The 18620-nt window shown below is 62.9% G+C and overlaps 3 protein-coding genes across 3 annotated transcripts; all 3 read left to right on the top strand.

Moving 5' to 3' along the window:
• Nucleotides 1-2052: 2052 nt before the first annotated feature.
• FAM193B (family with sequence similarity 193 member B) lies at nt 2053-9743 on the top strand. Its single transcript, XM_058034762.1, is given in 11 exon segments — nt 2053-2082; nt 2084-2377; nt 3616-3855; nt 4503-4725; nt 4902-5111; nt 5362-5776; nt 6716-6911; nt 7293-7529; nt 8042-9050; nt 9159-9234; nt 9379-9743. Coding segments are annotated over 11 exon segments (3027 nt in total). The 3' UTR covers nt 9476-9743.
• A 199-nt stretch (nt 9744-9942) lies between these two features.
• On the top strand, nt 9943-15851 carry DDX41 (DEAD-box helicase 41). The gene is made up of 17 exons (XM_058034586.1): nt 9943-9976; nt 10062-10160; nt 10259-10418; nt 10501-10575; nt 10901-10961; nt 11613-11749; nt 11907-11979; nt 12124-12277; nt 12373-12509; nt 12684-12846; nt 12935-13066; nt 13241-13312; nt 13529-13625; nt 13932-14081; nt 14213-14284; nt 14382-14492; nt 14707-15851. The coding sequence occupies exons 1-17, from the start codon at nt 9953-9955 to the stop codon at nt 14841-14843; spliced, it is 1854 nt and encodes a 617-aa protein (XP_057890569.1). The 5' UTR covers nt 9943-9952; the 3' UTR covers nt 14844-15851.
• DOK3 (docking protein 3) lies at nt 15537-18417 on the top strand. Its single transcript, XM_058034587.1, has 5 exons — nt 15537-15593; nt 16851-17144; nt 17268-17361; nt 17447-17619; nt 17701-18417. Exons 1-5 carry the CDS (start codon nt 15537-15539, stop codon nt 18415-18417), a joined length of 1335 nt encoding a protein of 444 aa, XP_057890570.1.
• Nucleotides 18418-18620: the final 203 nt, after the last annotated feature.

Raw genomic sequence — 18620 nt, 5'->3', positions numbered from 1 at the left:
TACGTGGGACCTCCCACGGCAGCTCTGGCTCCTCCCGGGGAGCGCCGCCCTCCCCACCCACCCGTGCCTCAGTTTCCCCGGGGGCAGAGCAGGATGAACAAGCTCAGCCGCATCCCGGCAGCTTTGGCACCGATCCGTGCGTGCCTGTAAACACCGGGAAAGGCCCCCCGGAGTCCCCCCGCTTCCTCCTCCTCCTCCACCACGAGGGACCCCGGCCGCCCCCGCTGCTCCCGGGATCCCCGCAGCCCCGGGATCGCCCCGACGGGCTCGTTCGGGGGCTCCGCCGGTCCCGGGCGCAGGGAGGGCGGCCCGGTCCGACCCCCCCGGTCTCACCTTGGGTCGGCGGAGCCATCGGCGGAGGGCAGCGGGCAGCATGGCGCGTCCCGCAGCTCTACCGCCGCCCGGCTCCCCGCGCCCGCCGCTCGCCCACGGGGCGGGTCGGCACCGGGCACCGCCCGCGGGGCGGATCGGAGCGGGTCCGCCCAGTCCCGGCACCGGGACGACCCGTCCGCTCCTCGACGGACCGGTTCTCTGTGATGGGAAGGGTGAGGGCGCGTCTGCCGTGGGGCGGGATGGGTTTCACCGCCGGCTTTCCTTCCCGGTCTTGGTTCCCGTCTCAAATTCCCGACTGCAGCCCCGGCTATCCTCCCCCGGTTCCTCTCTCCACGCAGCCCATCAATCCGGGGACAGGGACACCCCAGCGCTTCCCACAGCATTGCCGGGGTGATGGGGAACACCGGGAGAAGCACCCGCAGGCACCACGGGGTAATGCAGTGGGAAGGGGGTAAAGTGGCCCCTCGGTGGGACAAAGAGGAACCAAGTGGCCAAGAAGAGGTGCCGGGGGATATTCGGGGTGTTGGCCACAGCCAAGCACCCCGGCTGTGCCAAAGGACGTGTTTGCTCCAGACCTGGCACTGCTGACCACAGGATGTGGGTGCCGATAATTCAGGTGGCTGGAAGCCTAATGGGGTGGAATCATGGGTAAAGAATCCGTGGAGGATGGTTGAACAAACACGGCAGCGGCACCTCCTCGGCTTCAGAAAGTCCCTGAGTCATGGCAGAGCCCCGGCTGTGCTGGATGGGTGCAGATGTGGGACTGGCCCTGCTCTCGGGGCTCCCTGTGTACCCCTCAGACCCCGGCTCTGTTTTCAGCCATGTCCTGGTTCCCCTGGATGGGGATCCCTGAGCACACAGTGAGATTGGAGCCCTGCTTGTCCTACAGGTCCTCACAGATCTGGGAACCACAATAAAAGAAGAATAAAGCTATTAGAGAGTGTCCAAAGGAGGCTGCAAAGAGTCTAGAGGGGAAGTCACATGAAAAGCTGCTGAAGTCCCTTGGTCTGTTCAGTCTGGAGGAGAGGAGACTGAGGAGAGACCTCATTACGGGCTGCAGCTGCCTCAGGAGGGGCAGCCGAGGGCAGCTCCAATCTCTGCTCTCTGTGGTAGTAACAGGACCCAGGGAATGGCTAGAGCTGTGTCAGGGGAAGATTAATTTGGATATTAGGAAAAGGTTCTTTGCCCAGAGGGTGGGCAGGCACTGAACAAGCTCCCCAGGGAAGTGATCATGGCCCCAGGGCTGACAGAGCTCCCGGAGCATTTGGACAATGCTCTCAGGCACAGGGTGAGATTCATGGGTGCTGTGCAGGGCCAGGAATCACAGAATCATAGAGAAGTTTGGAAATTACCTTAAAGATCATCTCGTTCCATCCCACAGCCATGGCAGGGACACCTTTCACTATCCCAGGTCGCTCCAAACCCCGTCCAGCCCGGCCTTGAACACCTCCAGACATGGGGCAGCTACAGCTTCTCTGGGCAGCCTGGATGTCTCCCCACCCTCGCAGGGAAGAATTTTTTCCTAATATCTAACCTAATCCTGCTCTCTTTCAGTTGGAACCCGAGGATCTGCACTCTGATGATGCAGCTGGGGACTCGATCGCGATGCACCCCCGGTTTCCCTTTATGACCCGCGGGAGCCTCGGGGCGGATTCGAACCCGCGGAGCTGCCGCCGCTCCCCCTGCCCGCCAGGGGGCGCAACGCCGCCCTCACCCAAGATGGCGGCGGCGGCTTCACGTCCCCGAGCGTTTCCCCCCTCCCTCCCTCCCTCCTTCCCGCGGGCAGGGGCCGGACGGGCCGCGCCGCCATATTGGCTGTTGTCCTGGCTGCGGCGGGCTCGCCATGACTCGCCGGCGGAACAAGGCGGCAACGGCGGCAACGGCGACGGCAGCGGCGGCAGGTGGCTCCGGGCCTCGCCGTGACAGGATGGCGGGTCCCGACGTCGGGCCTCCCCCGCCGCCACCACCACCGGAACCGCCCGCCCCGCCTGAGGTGGCGGCGGCGGCGGGCAGCGGCGGGGAGTCGGGCAGAGGCAGCGCGCAGGTACCGGGGTAGCGCTGCGGCGGGCACGGGGCTGGCTCCGAGGGGGGTTCCGCCTGGGCGGGGACGGGGCCCTGCCCCTCGCACCCCATCCCCCCCGGGCCCTGCCCATCCCCGCCCCGACCCCCGGCTCGGAGCATCCCTGCGGATGGGGCCGGGAGCGCTCCCAGAGCGCCCCGCGGGCGGGCCCAGCCCGGCACGGCCCCGCACGGCCCCGCCGCTGGGCGATGGCAGGTGGCTCCAGCATCCTCATTCAGCGCGCTTCTCCCTGCTGGACACACCTGGCTGCCGCCACCTGCTCCGGGCTGTGGGCAGCGAGGCGGGGCTGGGCGCCGGGTGTGGATGTGCTGGGTGCACTGGGGACAGCCGCGGTGTCACCAGCCGTGGTGTCACCCGCCATGGTGCCGGTGTCAGCTGGGACACGGGGTGGCCCCGTTGCTCCCCCCTCGCCGTGGGTGGGCAGGGGGGCTGTGCCCCCACTCTGCTCTCCTTGGCCTCTGACCTTTGCTTCACCTTGAGCCTGCAGACGCCATCTGTTTGGCAGCAGCAGTTCAATGCACGGCTCATTGTGGCAGGGCCCCGCTGCGCCGGCAGACAATGGGGGCCCCCTCGCCCGCGCCACGCCGGGCTCGTCACGGCTGTCAGGGCTCCGGCGAGCCCGAGGGATGCAGCCCGGCTCCTGCAGGGAAGCCCCAACCTGGCTGTGCCTGTGCAGGGAGAGCGTGAAGAAGCACGGGGGGCTGCACCCCACCCTGGCGCATCAGCACCGCTGGCTGTGCAGAACAAAGAGGCGGGAGAGAGGGCTTGGGGCTCTTGGGTGACACAGTGGGGGCATCTTTGATGGGCGAGGAGGGAGAGCTGAGGCTGTCAGACCCACCCTTCATATCCCTGTGTGGGATTTCTGTGGGTCTTGCTTTGCCATGCAAGTACCCTCAGTCTCACTGTACCAGAGGTGATGATGGGAGTTGCTGATGGCTTCCCAGCCTCGCTGGTGGCAAGGCTGGCTCTTTGGCAGGCTGTGATCTTCCCAGAAGTCCAAACACTCCCAAGCTGGCACATGGCAGGTTGGCAGCAGCTGGTCAGCCTGAGGCTGCTCTGCTCCACTGGGAGAAGGTGCAATACCACATGTAGCCTGTAAGAATTTCCTTGGTTTGGTGTCAGCGTCCTGAGGCCTCCTTCACTGCCCCACATCTGCGCCAGATCACACCTGGGTGACTCACGGTCTGTGTGTCCTTCCCCAGGTGCTGCCCACCGCCAACCAGTCCGTGCAGACCTGCTGCCTGCTCTGTCACCGGGAGCGCAAGGACTGGGGAGGGCCGTCCCACAATGGGCTGGTTTCCCCGGGCGAGAGGCTGCCACCCGACTTCGTGCCAACGCTCGTGCAGAACCTCCTGGGAGAAATGCCCCTGTGGATCTGCCAGAGCTGCCGCAAGAGTGTGGAGGAGGAAGAGCGGCGAGCGGTGCAGGAGCAGGCCCTGGCGGTACGCGCTCACGGGGCTGGGGTTTGGAAGGCAGGGCTGTGGCTGTAGGGACAGGGCACTGACCACCCTGTGGCACTGACTGCGTGTGTGGGTCCCATCCTCACTCTGAGCCGAGTGTCTCAGACATCCCAGCCTTCACTTCCCTGCCAGGGCTGCCTCTGGCTCAGCAGGGACAGGCCCTGTTGGGGCAGTGTGTGGTGCTGTGGAGGCTCATCCAGCAGCTTGGAGTGCCAGGCTGGCAAGGCTGGCAGTGCCACTGCTTTCCTCTGCTGCACGTTGTGCCGCGTCCCCCAGCCCCGGGGCTGCTCCCTTCATGACGCAGAGAGAGGCAGTGGCTGCCAGGGCAAGTGCCTGCCTGTGCGTGGGGTTTGGGTAGAGGAGCTGGCTCCTGCCTGGCTTTATTTAACCCTGCCCTGGTGTGAGTGGGACCAGCACAGGGACGCAGCACAGGTGTGTGGCCCTTGGCATGGCCCAGCCTCTGTGAGCCAGGCTGTGTTGGTGTTGGATGGAGGGGGTGTTTGTCACTCTCAAGACAGTAATAAAAGTGGCTCACGAGCTGAGCCCCTGCTGCAATGGAGAGGGTCAGTGCTGACACCTGGGGGCCAAGGTGTGCCCTCAGCCACTTCATTCTGTGTTTCCTTTGATAGGTCTCCTTATCCCACACATCCTGCAAGTCGCAGTCTTGTGGGGGTGGCTCACACTCCTCTTCCTCCTCCTCCTCGTCTTCTTCCTCCTCGTGCCACGGGAACTCAGGGGACTGGGACCCCAGCTCGTTTTTGTCTGCTCACAAGCTCTCGGGCCTCTGGAACTCGCAGCACACCAACGGGACCGTGCAGGGCAGTCCCCTTGGGACTCCCCCAGCTGCACTAGGTGAGCTGAAGCTGGCTGTGGGGTTGAGCAGAGCTTTCTGCCCCGTTCTTGGCTTAGGTGGTTTCCTTGTGGGCAAGGGTGGGCAGGCTGGGCCTCTGAATCTCAGTACCAGCAGCACATTGGGTGAAAAAGGCAGATGGTGCTGGGATTCAGCCCCAGCTCTGGTCTTCTTCCAGGTGACAAGCACCCCAGCCTTGCTCTGTCTCCGGAGTGCGCCAGCCAGGTGTCGGCCATGGCGCCGGGGCTGAAGGCCTGTCCCTACAGCCACACGGCCTCTGCCACCTCCAGCACCGCCGCGCCGGGCTCGCCTCTGCCTACCTCACTCGACTTCTGCAAGACGCTGCCGAAGCAGTTCAAAAGCTTGTGCCGGAGGGCCACCCCGCCAGGTACGTGCCCAGGGACAGCACTGGCCACCCCCTCCCTCCCTGCTGCTCCAGAGCCTTTCCTCTTGCCCTGTTCTCCACGGGGCAGGGCTGCATCCTGTGGGGGGGGCACACTGACCCCAAGGCCCTGTGTGAGCAGAGATGGCTTCTATCCCAAGCTGTGAGGAGAAACAGCTAGTGCAAAGGTGGTGGGTGGCTCTGAGCATGGCCTTGGTCCGTGCAGCACAGCCAGTGTCTGATTGTCTCTCTGCAGGTGAGGCCTTCCACTCCTCAGAGCATCATCAGCACTCCGACCTCACTGCTCCTCCCAACAGTCCCACGGGCCTCCCCTCGCAGCCCCCGGCGCTGATCCCCTCCAAGCAGACGCCTCCCCACGCGGGGCCCTTCAGCTCCGCGCCGCACATCCCGCTGGGCCCCTCGTCGCAGGCCGGGCTCTTCCCCGCGCCCGGCGCGCAGGCGGCTGCCCCCAAGCCGGTGTCCGAGTCCCCTCCGGCCAGCGCGGCCTCCCACAGCCCAGGGCCGTGCAAGAGCCCTCACCTGCCCCCCGCCAACGTGCCCCTGCTGAAGATGCCGCCGCCGCTGTCGGGCTGTGCTCATCCCTGCAACGGGCACTGCAGCACTGCACTCATCCCTCCTCCTGCCTCCCACCAGCTGCCCAGCACGAACAGGTGAGTAGGGGAGCCTTGTCTGCTTCCAGCCTCTCCTTGTGGGGCCACGTGCCTTTTCTCCCATCCCTGACCATGGATGCACTTCTCCCTGTGGAGGGACTGACCACCCTGGCACGGTGGTGCAGGAAGCTGCTGTCTTTGTGGGCCAGTTCCACTGCTGCAGGCCGAAGGCTAAGCTCTTTCCCAGCGTGTGTTCCTCCTGCTGTTGTCCTTTGGTTCTGTGGTGCAGAAGAGGCTGTGCTTCTCCTCCAGCTAAATACCCAAAGGAACACCCTGATCAACCTGCAGTTGGCCAACAGGATCTATGTCAGTGAGGCCTGTCAGGCAGCTGTGGCACTGAGCAAAGGTCCTTGAGAAGATGAAGCCTGTGGACTTGTTCTGCTCACCTGTTCCTCCAGCCCTCTCTGGGCTGCCTGTGCCCTGGAAGAGAGCACATTGCTTTCTCTCTGCTAATTAGCTCTCTCTGTGGAGAGCCACTCGGGTCCTGAGCTGGATCTTGAGGAATGACACTGTGGGCTGTGCCCTGGCCTCCCTGTCTCTGAGCTGGGTACCTGTGCCTTTGTGAGCTGGGCCAGCCTCACATGGAGATGTCTGGCAGCTGCACAGTCCCAGTGTTCCTCACCTGTGCTACCCAATACCCCCAGTGAGTACTGTGCTCTGCTTTGCTCCCAGCCCAGGGCCTGGCTCACTGGGGCTCTGCTGCACCAGCCTTCTGCTGGCCAGAGGCCCTGAGGGCTGGGAGAGACAGATGCTGCTCCTCTGGGCTCCTTGGGCATCTTCTCCAGAAGAGGAGAATGCAGGGGAGGGGGTTTGTCCTGCAAATCCTTCTGCTTGGGCACAAGCTTCCCCAGGAGGGCTGTTCCTTCATGCATAGCATGGGGCAATTTTTGAGCTATCCTGGAACCTGCTCACCTCTCACCCTTCTCCCCTTCTCCTCAGGGACCCCTCTTGCAAAGGGCACAAATTCCCAAACGGTACCAGCTGCCACCCGCCACAGCCCTGCGAGGCAGACGAGGGGCTCGGGGAGGATGAGGACAGCAGCTCTGAGCGCAGTTCCTGCACCTCCTCCTCCACCAACCAGAAAGATGGGAAGTTCTGTGACTGCTGCTACTGTGAGTTCTTCGGCCACAACGCGGTGAGTGAGGCGCTGGTCCGCAGCCACTCCTGGTCCTTGCTTTGATGGGGAGACATCACTCGGCCCCTGTGCCCAGAGTGGGAGGTGGGCAGGTCTGGCCACAGCTGTTCCCTGCAGGCACGTACATCCCCCACTTCCTTTCCACCCTGCTCATCAGCCTGCTGGTCCCTCGCTCCCGACTCGCAGCCACCTGCCCGGCCCCAGGGCTCAGAGCAGCCGGCCAAGCCCTGTGGCTTCACGGTGGAAGAGCTCAGTAGGGCTGTGCTGACTTGTCTTACTGAGACTGCAGGGAAGGGAGTGGCTGGAAGGTCACAGGGGGCTGTTGGGGGAGCTGGGGCTGCCTGCCCCTCATGTCTGGCTGACAGCATTCCCCTTCCACAGCCCCCAGCTGCTCCCACGAGCCGCAACTACGCTGAGATCCGAGAGAAGTTGCGCTCTCGCCTCACCAAGAGAAAAGAGGAGCTGCCACAGAAACTGGGGCACAACAGCAGCTCAGGGGAGCCCGCTGTGGACCACCGCAATGTGGATGAGCTGCTGGACTACATCAACAGCACAGAGCCCAAGCCCTTGAACAGTGCCAAGGCAGCCAAGCGGGCACGGCACAAGCAGAAGAAGAAGGTGAGACTGGGCAGGGGCTGGGGCTGCAGGAGGAGGGCTGGGCAGGGCTGTGCTGCTGGCAGGGCTTTTCCTTCTCTCCCTTGCATCCATTTAGGTTCTTGAATTCTGTGTCACTCTCACCCAAGGTGGCAGCAGTCCCTGTCCCTATGTAGGGCTCTTCCTGCCTCTGTTCCTGTAGAAGGTTGCCCAGCCCTCCTGGGTGCTTTGGGCTGCACTCTCCAGTCTGCCCCATGCCACATTGTGACACTGTGCATCTCTGGTAGGAAAAGGCAGTGCCATGATGGCTCTTTCTGATGCCTGGTGCCCAGAGCATAGTCAGGTGTGCAGTGTCCAGCTGTTGCGGTGTCCATGGGGAAAATGTGACAGTTTAGGGACTGTGGAAGATGTGGTGTAGCTGTGCTGAGCACTTGCACTTGAGTTCGCTGTCAGTCAAAGCTGGAGCAAAGCTCTGTGTCCTGCACCCATGGTTCTGTGGCCCAGCCCAAATGATCCTCGTGGCACCTGTGTTGCAGGAGAAGGAGAAAGCCCAGCTGGAGGCAGAGGCCCAGAAGCGGGCAGAGCGTGCCCCTGCAGCCAGCCAGGCCAGGGAGCCGGCCGAGGAGAAGCTGCTGGAGTGGCCGGAGCTGGAGCTGGAGCGGGTGAACAGCTTCCTCAGCAGCCGGCTGCAGGAGATCAAGAACACCATCAAGGACTCCATCCGGGCCAGTTTCAGCGTCTACGACCTCAACCTGGATGTCAACGACTTCCCCAAGAAGGCAGCTGTCCTGGAGCAGAAGAACCTGCTCTCCAACCTCAACGGGTCTTCTGACCTGCAGGACATAGACCTGGCTCTGGCCCCGCTCAGCCTGGGCCCTGCCAAGAGCCACACGCTGCTGCGGGGCGAGCCGGGCCCCCGATGGGCCGAGGGGCCCGGGGAGCCCCCGCCAGCCCCGGCGGCCGAGAACGGCGTGGTGAAACGCCTGAGCGCCGTGCCCAGCCTGTCCCGCATGATCTGGGTGCAGTCCAAGGCTGCCGACTCGGCTGTGGAGGGCCCCGGGCCGGGCCTGGAGCCCCAGGAGGGGCCGCAGCCCAAGGGGCCGGAGCCGCCGGAGCCGCCGCCCGCGGGGAGCCGGCAGAGGAAGAACAAGCGGCAGAACGGGCAGGCAAAGAAAGGAGAGGGCAGCACGGCCGTGCCCAGCGGCCAGGCCCGGCTGGAGAGCCCTGCTGGGAAGGGGCAGGTGCTGGGAACCAAGCACCCTTCCAAGGCCAGTGCCCCAGAGCCAGCGCGGGCCAGCGGCTGCGCCGAGCCCGGGGAGAGCGGCAAGGGGCAGGCCTGGGCCTGCGGCAGCGCTGCCAGGGGGGACAAGGAGAGACCCAGCGAGTGGAAAGGCCGGAGGGGAGAGGGCAAAGCGGAGCTGCCGGAGCTGGCCCCGCAGCAGCCACCTGCCCTGGCCACCCACCTCACCCTGGGGGGCTCCCCCCAGCCCAAGGGCAAGAGCAGGAAGAGCCGAAACAAAGTGGAGAAATCCAATACCTCGATCGGTGAGTGCTGGGAACACTTCTGTGTGCCATCATTCTCTCTATGGCCCCTTGCCCAGCTGGCAGCCCCTCCCTGCCGTGCAGTGCTGACCCTCTGCTCTGCTTTCCCAGATGATGTGTTCCTGCCCAAGGACCTGGATGGGGCAGAGATGGACGAGACTGACAGAGAAGTGGAGTATTTCAAAAGGTGAGGGGAGAACTACGTGGGGCTGAGCTCTGCCAGCCAAGCTTTAGGCATGAAGGGGCTGGGAGCTGGCTGGGGCTGGGGTCACAGAGGGGCTGAGTGTCCCGCTGGGCTGGGGGCTGACCGGGGCTGTCCTCTCCCTGCCAGGTTCTGCCTAGACTCGGCCAAGCAGACGCGGCAGAAGGTGGCCGTGAACTGGACCAACTTCACCCTGAAGAAAACCACTTCCAGCGCAGCCCAGTGAGGTGCGGAGGGGCCACCCCCACCCACCCACGGCCGCTCGCCTCTCCTCACTGTGCCCCCCGCCTCACCTTGGTGGGATCCCCTCCTTCGCGGGGGGCCCCGGTGCTCTCCTGCCCCGCGGGGACCCCCGGGGCTCCCTCCATCCTCCTGCCCCTCCCCGCGGGGTGATCCCGGCCGTCCCGTCCCCCTCTCCGCGCGCACGCGGCTCCCTGTGCCGCGGGGAAGGACCGTGCTGGACCCAATAAAGAACTTTTTAATTTTTTATTTTATTTAAACCCCGGTGTCTGCTGCTTTCTGCCGCGCCGGGGAAATCGGGGGGCGGGAAAGAGATGTAAAACGCATTCTGTGCAAGTTTGGCCGCCGCGGGGACCCGTCGTGCCGAGTCGCAGCTCCCGCCCAGTGGCGCCCCCTGCGCGTTGCTAGGCGACGGCGCTGTGCGCGGTGACGTCACTTCCTGTATCCCTTCCGGGAAGGAGCCATGGAGGCCGTGGCGGAGCGGAAGGTGGGAGCGGGCCCGGCCCCCGGTACCGCCCGCTCCGCGCTCCCGGTGCCGCCCCGGGCTCCCCTCACCGCCTGTCTCCCCACAGAGGCAGCGCGAGGAGCCGGCGGACACGTCCGACCTGTCCGGAGAGGATGATGAGGACTACGTGCCCTACGTGCCCGTCAAGCAGCGCAAGCAGCAGATGGTAATGGGGTAATGGGGTAACGGGGCTGCCCGGGGAGGGCTCCGAGCGGCCCTCCTGCCGCCGGGCTGCTCACTCCGCCTCCGTCCGCGTCCTTCCAGCTGCAGAAGCTGCTGCAGATGCGGCGGAAGGTGGTGTCCGAGGAGGAGCAGCGGGACAGCGGGAGCGAGCAGCGCGGGGACGAGGATGACATCCCGCTGGGACCCCAGTCCAACATCAGCCTGCTGGACCAGCACCAGCACCTCAAGGAGAAGGCGGAAGGTAAGGGAGGGGCTGGTGGCGGCACTGGGTGGCTTTCAGGGGACAGCAAAGCCCTCCCTCATTGTTTCTTGTATTTCCCCAGCTCGGAAGGAGTCAGCCAAGGAGAAGCAGCTGAAGGAGGAAGAGAAGATCCTGGAGAGCGTGGCAGAGGGCCGAGGTGAGTGGGAGCTCTGTGTCTCAGATGTGTCCCCAGAGCTCCCAGGGCAGCAAGAGAGGTGTTCCCTGCCTTGGGAGCGCTCCTACTCGGGGGTGGGGCTGGAGGTGACAATGGGTGCCCTCAGCTGGCACTGCCTGGGTTAGCTGAGACATGGCTGTGACAGGGCTCTGGGCATGGCAGCACTGAGTGTTCCTGTGCCAGAGGGGCTGTCTGTGCTGCTGCTCCTCCTCTTCTGTCTCCAGACATGATCTCCCAAGCTGTTTGCCCAGTGAGGCTGACGTGGATGAGCAGAGTTTGCTCTGACTGATGCTCTTTGTTCCTGCAGCTCTGATGTCGGTGAAGGAGATGGCCAAGGGCATCACCTATGATGACCCAATCAAAACCAGGTAAGTTCACAGCACAGCTCAGAAGTTGTCCTTCTGAAAACATCACTTCATGGTGGCTGAAGAGGACTGAAACCCGCAGAGTCTTGCAGGAGCAGTGCAGCTCTGCAGCCTCTTGCCTGAGTGACTGGGTTTGTGTTATTATCTGTAAAATCAAACAGCTTTTGAGTCACATTGGATGTTGTTTTGTATAGAATAAGGTTTGATAAAGGACATTTGTGTTAAACTAGAAGGCCTGATGGTTGGTCTTCAGGTCTGGGAGGTCACCAAGCCAGAGAAAGAGTCTGGAGGAGCCTTTGGAGCCAGTGCTGCTCGAGGCAGCAGTGTCAAGGTCGTGATTGACCAAAGATTGAGCTCATTGATCTCAGAGATCTTTTCCAACTTCAGTTTGAAGTTTCTGAGGCAGTGTCAGGGAGATGACTGAGGTGTGTCCAGGTGTTTTTGGCATGTTCCATCCACAGGCTGTTCTCAGCTGTTATTCATGGAACTGGCTCAGATCTGCTCCTGTGCTCACTCCACGGAGCCCCTTGGGGCTGCCCCTTTTATCTGGGAGGATATTGGAGCCCAACAGGGAGTTCCCCTGAACTCCTCCATGGGAGCTGCTGGTCCTGGAGCCCTGGCCTCATGGTGCACCTGTTTGTGTTGCTTCCACAGCTGGAGGGCCCCTAGGTACATCCTGGGCATGTCGGAGGCGCGGCACGAGCGCGTGCGCAAGAAGTACCACATCCTGGTGGAGGGGGAGGGCATCCCACCCCCCATCAAGAGCTTCAAGGAGATGAAGTTCCCAGCAGGTAGGTCAAGAGTGGAGCCTGGAAGGGATCCCACCTTTTTCCTGGCTGTTGGCCTGAGGGGTGTTTGGCACTGGTGGAGGAGCTGCTGCTGGGACCTGAGTGGGAAAAGAGAGGAAATGGTTCAGGTCATGAACGTGCCAATCTTGTTCTCTGACAGCTATCCTGAGAGGCTTGAAGAAAAAAGGAATCCAGCAGCCAACACCCATACAGATCCAAGGCATCCCCACAATGTGAGTGCTCTGTCCTCATCCCAGAGTAGTGAGCAGTTGTTCCCACTCAGGGGTGACAGATGCACCCTGTCACCCTGCTCAGCCCTGGAGGTTTGAGCTGTTCCATGGTGTTCCTCCTCTCCATCAGCCCTGTTTCTCTGGCAGACTCTCAGGAAGGGACATGATTGGCATTGCATTCACTGGCTCTGGGAAGACCTTGGTGTTCACCCTCCCTGTGATCATGTTCTGCCTGGAGCAGGAGAAGAGGCTGCCATTCTCTAAGCGAGAGGGACCCTATGGACTCATCATCTGTCCCTCGGTGAGTGCCAGGAGGAGGCTGGGATTGACCTGCAGTGGCAGTTCTGAGTTCTGCCTGCACAGAGGTGTGGGAACAGGCTGGTTTTGTCTCTACAGCGGGAGCTGGCCCGGCAGACCCACGGCATCCTGGAGTACTACTGCCGCCTGCTGCAGGAGGACGGGCTGCCCCCGCTGCGCTGCGCCCTCTGCATCGGGGGCATGTCTGTCAAGGAGCAGATGGAGACCATCAAACAGTAAGACCTCCTGGGGGAGTCCATGGGGCTGGAGCTGCTCTGTTTTACTGGCAGGGAGTTAAGGAGTGGCATCCCGGCTTGAGGAGAGCATGGGGTGAAAGTTGTGTGCCAGGGAGGTGTCCTGCATGGGGCAGGAATGCCACGGGCCTGATGCAGCCTCCTCTCACCCCACAGTGGGGTGCACATGATGGTGGCAACCCCCGGGCGCCTGATGGACCTGCTGCAGAAGAAGATGGTGAGCCTGGACATCTGCAGGTACCTGGCCCTGGATGAGGCTGACAGGATGATCGACATGGGCTTTGAGGGGGACATCCGCACCATCTTCTCCTACTTCAAGGTACTGAGCTGCCACAGTAGGAGCACCCTCAAGCTCAGTCCTGCATGTGCCAGGTTGGGTGAGTGCTGAAGGCTTCCTCCCTGTGCAGGGCCAGCGGCAAACCCTCCTCTTCAGTGCCACAATGCCCAAGAAGATCCAGAACTTTGCCAAGAGTGCCCTGGTGAAGCCCATCACAATTAACGTTGGGCGAGCGGGTGCTGCCAGCCTGGATGTTGTGCAGGTGAGGTTTTTGGGTGGTCCCTTGTGCCTGTGTGGGAGGCCAGAAATATTCATGAGGGCACTTAATTCCTTCCTCTGTCAGGGAGCTGGGGTTCATGGCCCTCCTTCCCAGCTGAGGGATAGCAAGCAGTGGCAATTCCTCTGCTGCCTGACCCATGTCTCTGCTTGTTCCTAGGAGGTGGAGTATGTGAAAGAGGAGGCCAAGATGGTGTACCTGCTGGAGTGCCTGCAGAAGACGCCTCCACCTGTGAGTATGCTGGGGACAGTGTGGTCACCCTGGGGCATGGGGGAGTTGGGAGGAGGGACCCCTGTGCGGAATGGACACGTGACTGAGCCGTGCTGGGGATCAGCAGTGCAGTGTGCTCTGCTCAGCAAGAGGGAATGGGCTTCCCCAGGGGCTGTGCTGGTGCCAGCAGTGCCATCCTGCAGAAAGGGCTCTGATATGATGCCTTTGCTACCCCAGGTGCTGATCTTCGCAGAGAAGAAGGCAGATGTCGATGCAATCCACGAGTACCTGCTGCTCAAGGGTGTGGAAGCTGTGGCCATCCATGGAGGGAAAGGTCAGTGAGGGTCCCAGAGAGGCCTGGGCTCCTGTGTGACCCCACTCCTGCCAGGAATGTGTGTGGCCATGGGAGGTGCCAGCCTGGAGCAGTTGTTGGTGGTGTGAGGAAGGGCTGTGGCCGTGTGAGGAGTGAGCTCCATGCTGTACACAGCAGGTCCCTATGGGATGTAGAGACCCCTCTGCTCCCTCATTGGGAGAAAGGTGCCCAAGGAAGCAATGCTTGACTCTGAGGCCACAGTGTTTGCTGCAGTAGGTGGGGCTGGGAGCTCTGCCCTCACTGATCTTCTCTGCTGGGCCTTTGCAGATCAGGAAGAGCGGACAAAGGCCATTGAGGCCTTCCGGGATGGGAAGAAGGATGTCCTGGTTGCCACTGATGTCGCTTCCAAGGGCCTGGACTTCCCAGCCATCCAGCACGTCATCAACTACGACATGCCAGAGGAGATTGAGAACTATGGTGGGCACTGGGCCTCGTGGGAGGGGTCTGGAGGCCAGCAAGGCTCTGTGCCTGTCCCTGCAGTGTCCTGGGGCAGGGATGGGCTGTCACACTGTGCTCACCTGGGGCTGATCCTGTCCCTGTCTCCACAGTTCACCGCATCGGGCGTACGGGCCGTTCAGGCAACACTGGCATTGCCACCACCTTCATCAACAAGGCCTGTGGTGAGGAACAGCACGGGGCTGGGGGCAGCTGGGCAGTGCCAAGGGGGTGTCCTGAGCAAGCAGGATGGCTTTGCCTGACCTATGTCTCTGTCCCCAGATGAGTCGGTGCTGATGGACCTGAAGGCTCTGCTCCTGGAGGCGAAGCAGAAGGTGCCACCTGTGCTCCAGGTGCTGCACTGTGGGGATGAGACCATGCTGGACATCAATGGTGAGAGACCCCAGGCTCACACAGGGACCCCTGTGGGGCTGCTGCAAAACCTGGGCTCTGGAAGGGACCCTCCAGCTCCCAGTGCCACAACACTGGGGAGACACTGGTGTAGCCCCTTTGCTCTGGGGTGGGAGCTGCTGTCCTGGTGTGGCACTGTACTGTTCTGGCATGTCACTGTGCTGTCCTGGCTTTGACCCCATCCCTCTCATTGCAGGTGAGCGGGGCTGTGCCTTCTGTGGTGGCCTGGGCCATCGCATCACCGACTGCCCCAAGCTGGAGGCCATGCAGACCAAGCAAGTCAGCAACATCGGCCGCAAGGACTACCTGGCCCACAGCTCTATGGACTTCTAGCCTGGACAGTGTGCTGCCCCTGGATGGGCCTGGGTTTCCTGTCAGCCCAGGGGCCTGTCTTGCACTGCTTTGTGTGGGCCCTTTTCCAGAATTTTGGTCACTGGGACTGTTGCCAGCTCAGCCTGACGAAGCTCCTGTCCCGGAAGGAAATGTATGGAGCTATGCTGCAACAGCCCATTACATCAGGGTGTGTTGGGCAAGCAGGTAGCAGTGCCTCAGGGCAAGAGAAAGCCCCAGGTGGGGCGACTGCTCTGCTGCCTCTGCCAGCCTGGTGCAGTGGTGAGGTCAAGTCTTGTGTTGCTCCTCACAAATCCACCCAGTTTCTCTGGGCCCATCTCCCTCGCCTGGATTTGTGCATTCTCTGGTGGCTGTTCTGTCTCCCCAGCCGTGCTGGGAGGATGCAGGCAGGGTGAGGTGGAGCATGCCATGCTCATGTCAGGCGCTCCCCGAGGTGCTTCCTGTGCTCTGCCCCCGCGTTCTGCCCCACTGCCCTGCTCTGAGGGGGAGGGCGGGCACACGGACACCTCCTGTGGCCCAGCCTCTGCCCCCCATCCCACACCCCAAAAAGGGGAAGTCTCTGTGAGACGGAAGTCTGCCCCATGCCTTTCCTTCGACTGCAGCAGTCACATTTTCTGCGCTGCGGGTAGCCCGAGTCCCTCATCCTTGCGCTGGCTGCCAGGGTGAACTGGGCCTATGGAGAGACCAGTGAAGGATGGGATCCTTTATGTGCAGCACACCAAATTTGGAAAGGTAAAGGGTGGATTTGGGGTTGGTAGAAGATTTGCCATGAGGCTGGGCCCTCAGCAGCCTGGGAAGGGGTGTCTGGAGCCAGACCCGTTGGAGCTGCCCTTGGGGGAGCCCTGGGCTCAGCAGCTCTGTAGGTGGGACTTTCCCGTGGGGCTGAGGGGACTCTGTGTGGGCACCCACTCTGGCTCGCCCATGTGTTGGGTTCTTCTTGCTTGGTCACTGTGTGAGTCTCAATGGAAGAATAAACACGCGTTAATATGGCGCAGCTCCAGCGTTGGTGGGTGTATATGTGAGTGGGGCCCTGGGCCAGCACGTGGGACGTGTCCTTGTGCCCTCCATCGGCCCGGCCCTGTGGGGCCAGCACCATCCAGTGACACCCTCGTGGCTTGGGCTGCTCCTCCGTGCCCTTGGAGGGGGCACTGAGTGCCACAGCCCTTGGCACAGGGTGTGGGTGACACGGTGAGAGTACCTGGGGTCGGGCCAGCTCCAGAGAGCTGTCGGGTGTTGGCGAAGTAGGTCCTGCTGGTCACGCCATGGCAGGGTGGCCATGTCCTGTGGATGTGTGGGGCTGCAATCTCACTCTGACCTCCCTGCTGAACAAGAACCAAGCCCTGGAAGCTCAGCAGGCAATGCTGTGTGTGAGGAGCTGGTGCCCTGCCATGGAGGAGGCAGGTGGGCTGGGGGTGGTGGGTATTTTGGGTGCTTGGCTGCATCTGGTTCCTGCAGGGCGGAGGCTCTGTGCACTTTTGAGGTACATGGTGGCACGCGCCCCCGCTATCCCATGACGGACTGGGAAGGTGCCGGTGCTGCAGAGGCTCCCCTGGGAGGAAGCAGGCTGCTCAGCAGATGTGAGGCTGCCAGCAGGAGCCTTTGCAGCTCAAAATGGCTTTAATTTGCATCAGGGTCTGTCCTGAGAACAGCTCGAGAGCTCAGCTGCAGGTCGGCAGGCCAGCACTTGCAGCAGGGAACAAAGAGCAGGACCTGGTGCTCAGGGAGCCAGGAGTGAGTGTGACTCACCCCGTGAGCCATGCCAGGCCCGCTCGGGGCAAGGCCCCCTCAGCCCAGCTTCGGGCCTGCCCTGCCCCACAGTTCAGGGGTCTGTGCTGGTCCCTGTTCTCTGTGCCCTCCAACAACACCTGGCGGGTGTGGGCTGGGACTCCCCTGTGCCCCTCATGCCCTGTATGGAGGGCAGTGCTGCCAGATGCAGCAGCCAGCTCTGCTGACCTGTTTTTTCCCTGCCTTTGCCCTTTCCATGCATAGAGGTCCTGGAGGAAGATGCGAGCCCAGCTGTTCGCTGCCAGCCCGTCCGGCGTGGCCCGCATGGAGAAGTTTGACGTGCGGGATGATGGCACAGTCCCAGAGAAGGTGTCCCTGCAGCGCTGTGCCCGCCGCGTGATCCGCCTCTCTGACTGCGTCTCCGTGGGCCCGGCGGGCACCCAGAGCTGCCCCAAAGCCACCGCTGCCTTCTACCTCACCACCACGGAGAAGAGCTATGTGCTGGCAGCCGAACAGCGCGATGAATGGATCACCCAGCTCTGCCAGCTGGCCTTCCAGGTACCAAGGGGTCTGGCAGAGCCAAGAGCCCCACTTGGGTGAGCTGGGAAGCTCCAGGGCAGGCAGGGGATTTGTGCTCCCCCCTGTCTTGTCCCAGGTCATACTCACATCCCTTTGTTTCAGGGTGGAAAAGAGACAGTGCCGAGTAGTGCCAGGACCCAGCTCAGCCCCGCTGTCCCCATGGAGGAGAACTATCTCTACTCGTCCTGGCAGGACCGTATGTGCATGGGTGGTGAAGAGGGCTGGGGTGGGCTGCAGCTCAGTGCTGCAGTGCTGACCCCTGGCTTGTTTGGCTCCCACAGTGACTGAATTCTTGGTGCTGGTGGTTCAGACAGACGCGGCCACCCGCTGTGGGCTGCATGGGCACTACCTGCTTTCAGCCCTTCCCCAGAGCCTGACACTGAAGGACCCCCAATCCCGCCAGCCCCTGCTCACCTGGCCCTACCCCTTCCTTCGCAAGTTTGGCCAGGATCAGGTGAGTCCCCCACTCCCTTTTTGGGGCTGTTGCCTGCCCAGGGTGGGTGGCAGCCCCTCACTCTCCCATCTGACCCTGCAGGCTGTCTTCTCCTTCGAGGCTGGCCGCCGCAGTGACTCCGGCGAGGGCACCTTCACCTTCAGCACCCCACGGGCCCCTGAGCTCTGCCGGGCTGTGGCTGCTGCCATTGCCTGCCAGCAGCAGGGCAAGGACACCCTGGAGCCCAGACTCTTCTGTGTCTCAGAGCCCCAGCTCTTTGCACAGAGCCTTGAGCCCCAGCCCTGGGGGCCTGGGAATGATGAACCCCAGCCCAGCTCAGCGCTGGGGGGGACACAGCCTGCCTCCCACCCCCCTGCAAACCTCCTCTGCTTCACCCCACCTGAGCCAGAGGCCTCATGCCCCATCGTCTATGCCTCCATCGCCCGGGGCCAGCAGCCCCTCTTTGTGTCAGGGCAGCCAGGCTCTGGGGAGCCCTGGGCCGTGGGGAAGCCGCTCCCTGAGCATCTCTACGAGAACATCTTCACTGCAGAACCACGTCCAGCCGGGGCCCAGGAAGAGGAGGAGGAAGGGCAGTGGGGGCTGGGGTGCCGACAGGCCCCCGAGGGCCACAGCAGTGAGGGGGGGCCCGTCTATGACAACCGGGCCGCCATGGCACCAACCCCCCGCGCCGCGGGCTGGGGGCGCGGAGGGCAGGAGGCGCTGTCAGGGCGCTCCGGGCACAAGCCGCACAGCACCCTTCGGGCCAAGCTGGTGCGGCTGCTGAGCAGGGAGAGTCCCGGAGCGCGGGACTGGGCTTGATGTGGCCGGTGCCGGTCGGTGCCGTTCGGTCAATAAAGGCCCTTCCCGGACTCGGTTCCGCCGCCGCTGCGAGGAGTGGGGGGGCGGGCGGGGCAGCTCGAGCCTCCCCGCTAGAGGGCGCCGCCGTGCCCGCCCCGGCAGCCAGAGGCGCGCACGGTGATTGGCCGAAACGTCCGCTGGCTCCGCCCCCGCCTGATCCTATA

Source organism: Melospiza georgiana, chromosome 15 (assembly GCF_028018845.1).
Source record: "Melospiza georgiana isolate bMelGeo1 chromosome 15, bMelGeo1.pri, whole genome shotgun sequence".
Classification (NCBI taxonomy): domain Eukaryota; kingdom Metazoa; phylum Chordata; class Aves; order Passeriformes; family Passerellidae; genus Melospiza; species Melospiza georgiana.
The sequence above is the reverse complement of the archived record's forward strand: the minus strand, read 5'-3'. Positions and strand labels throughout refer to the sequence as shown.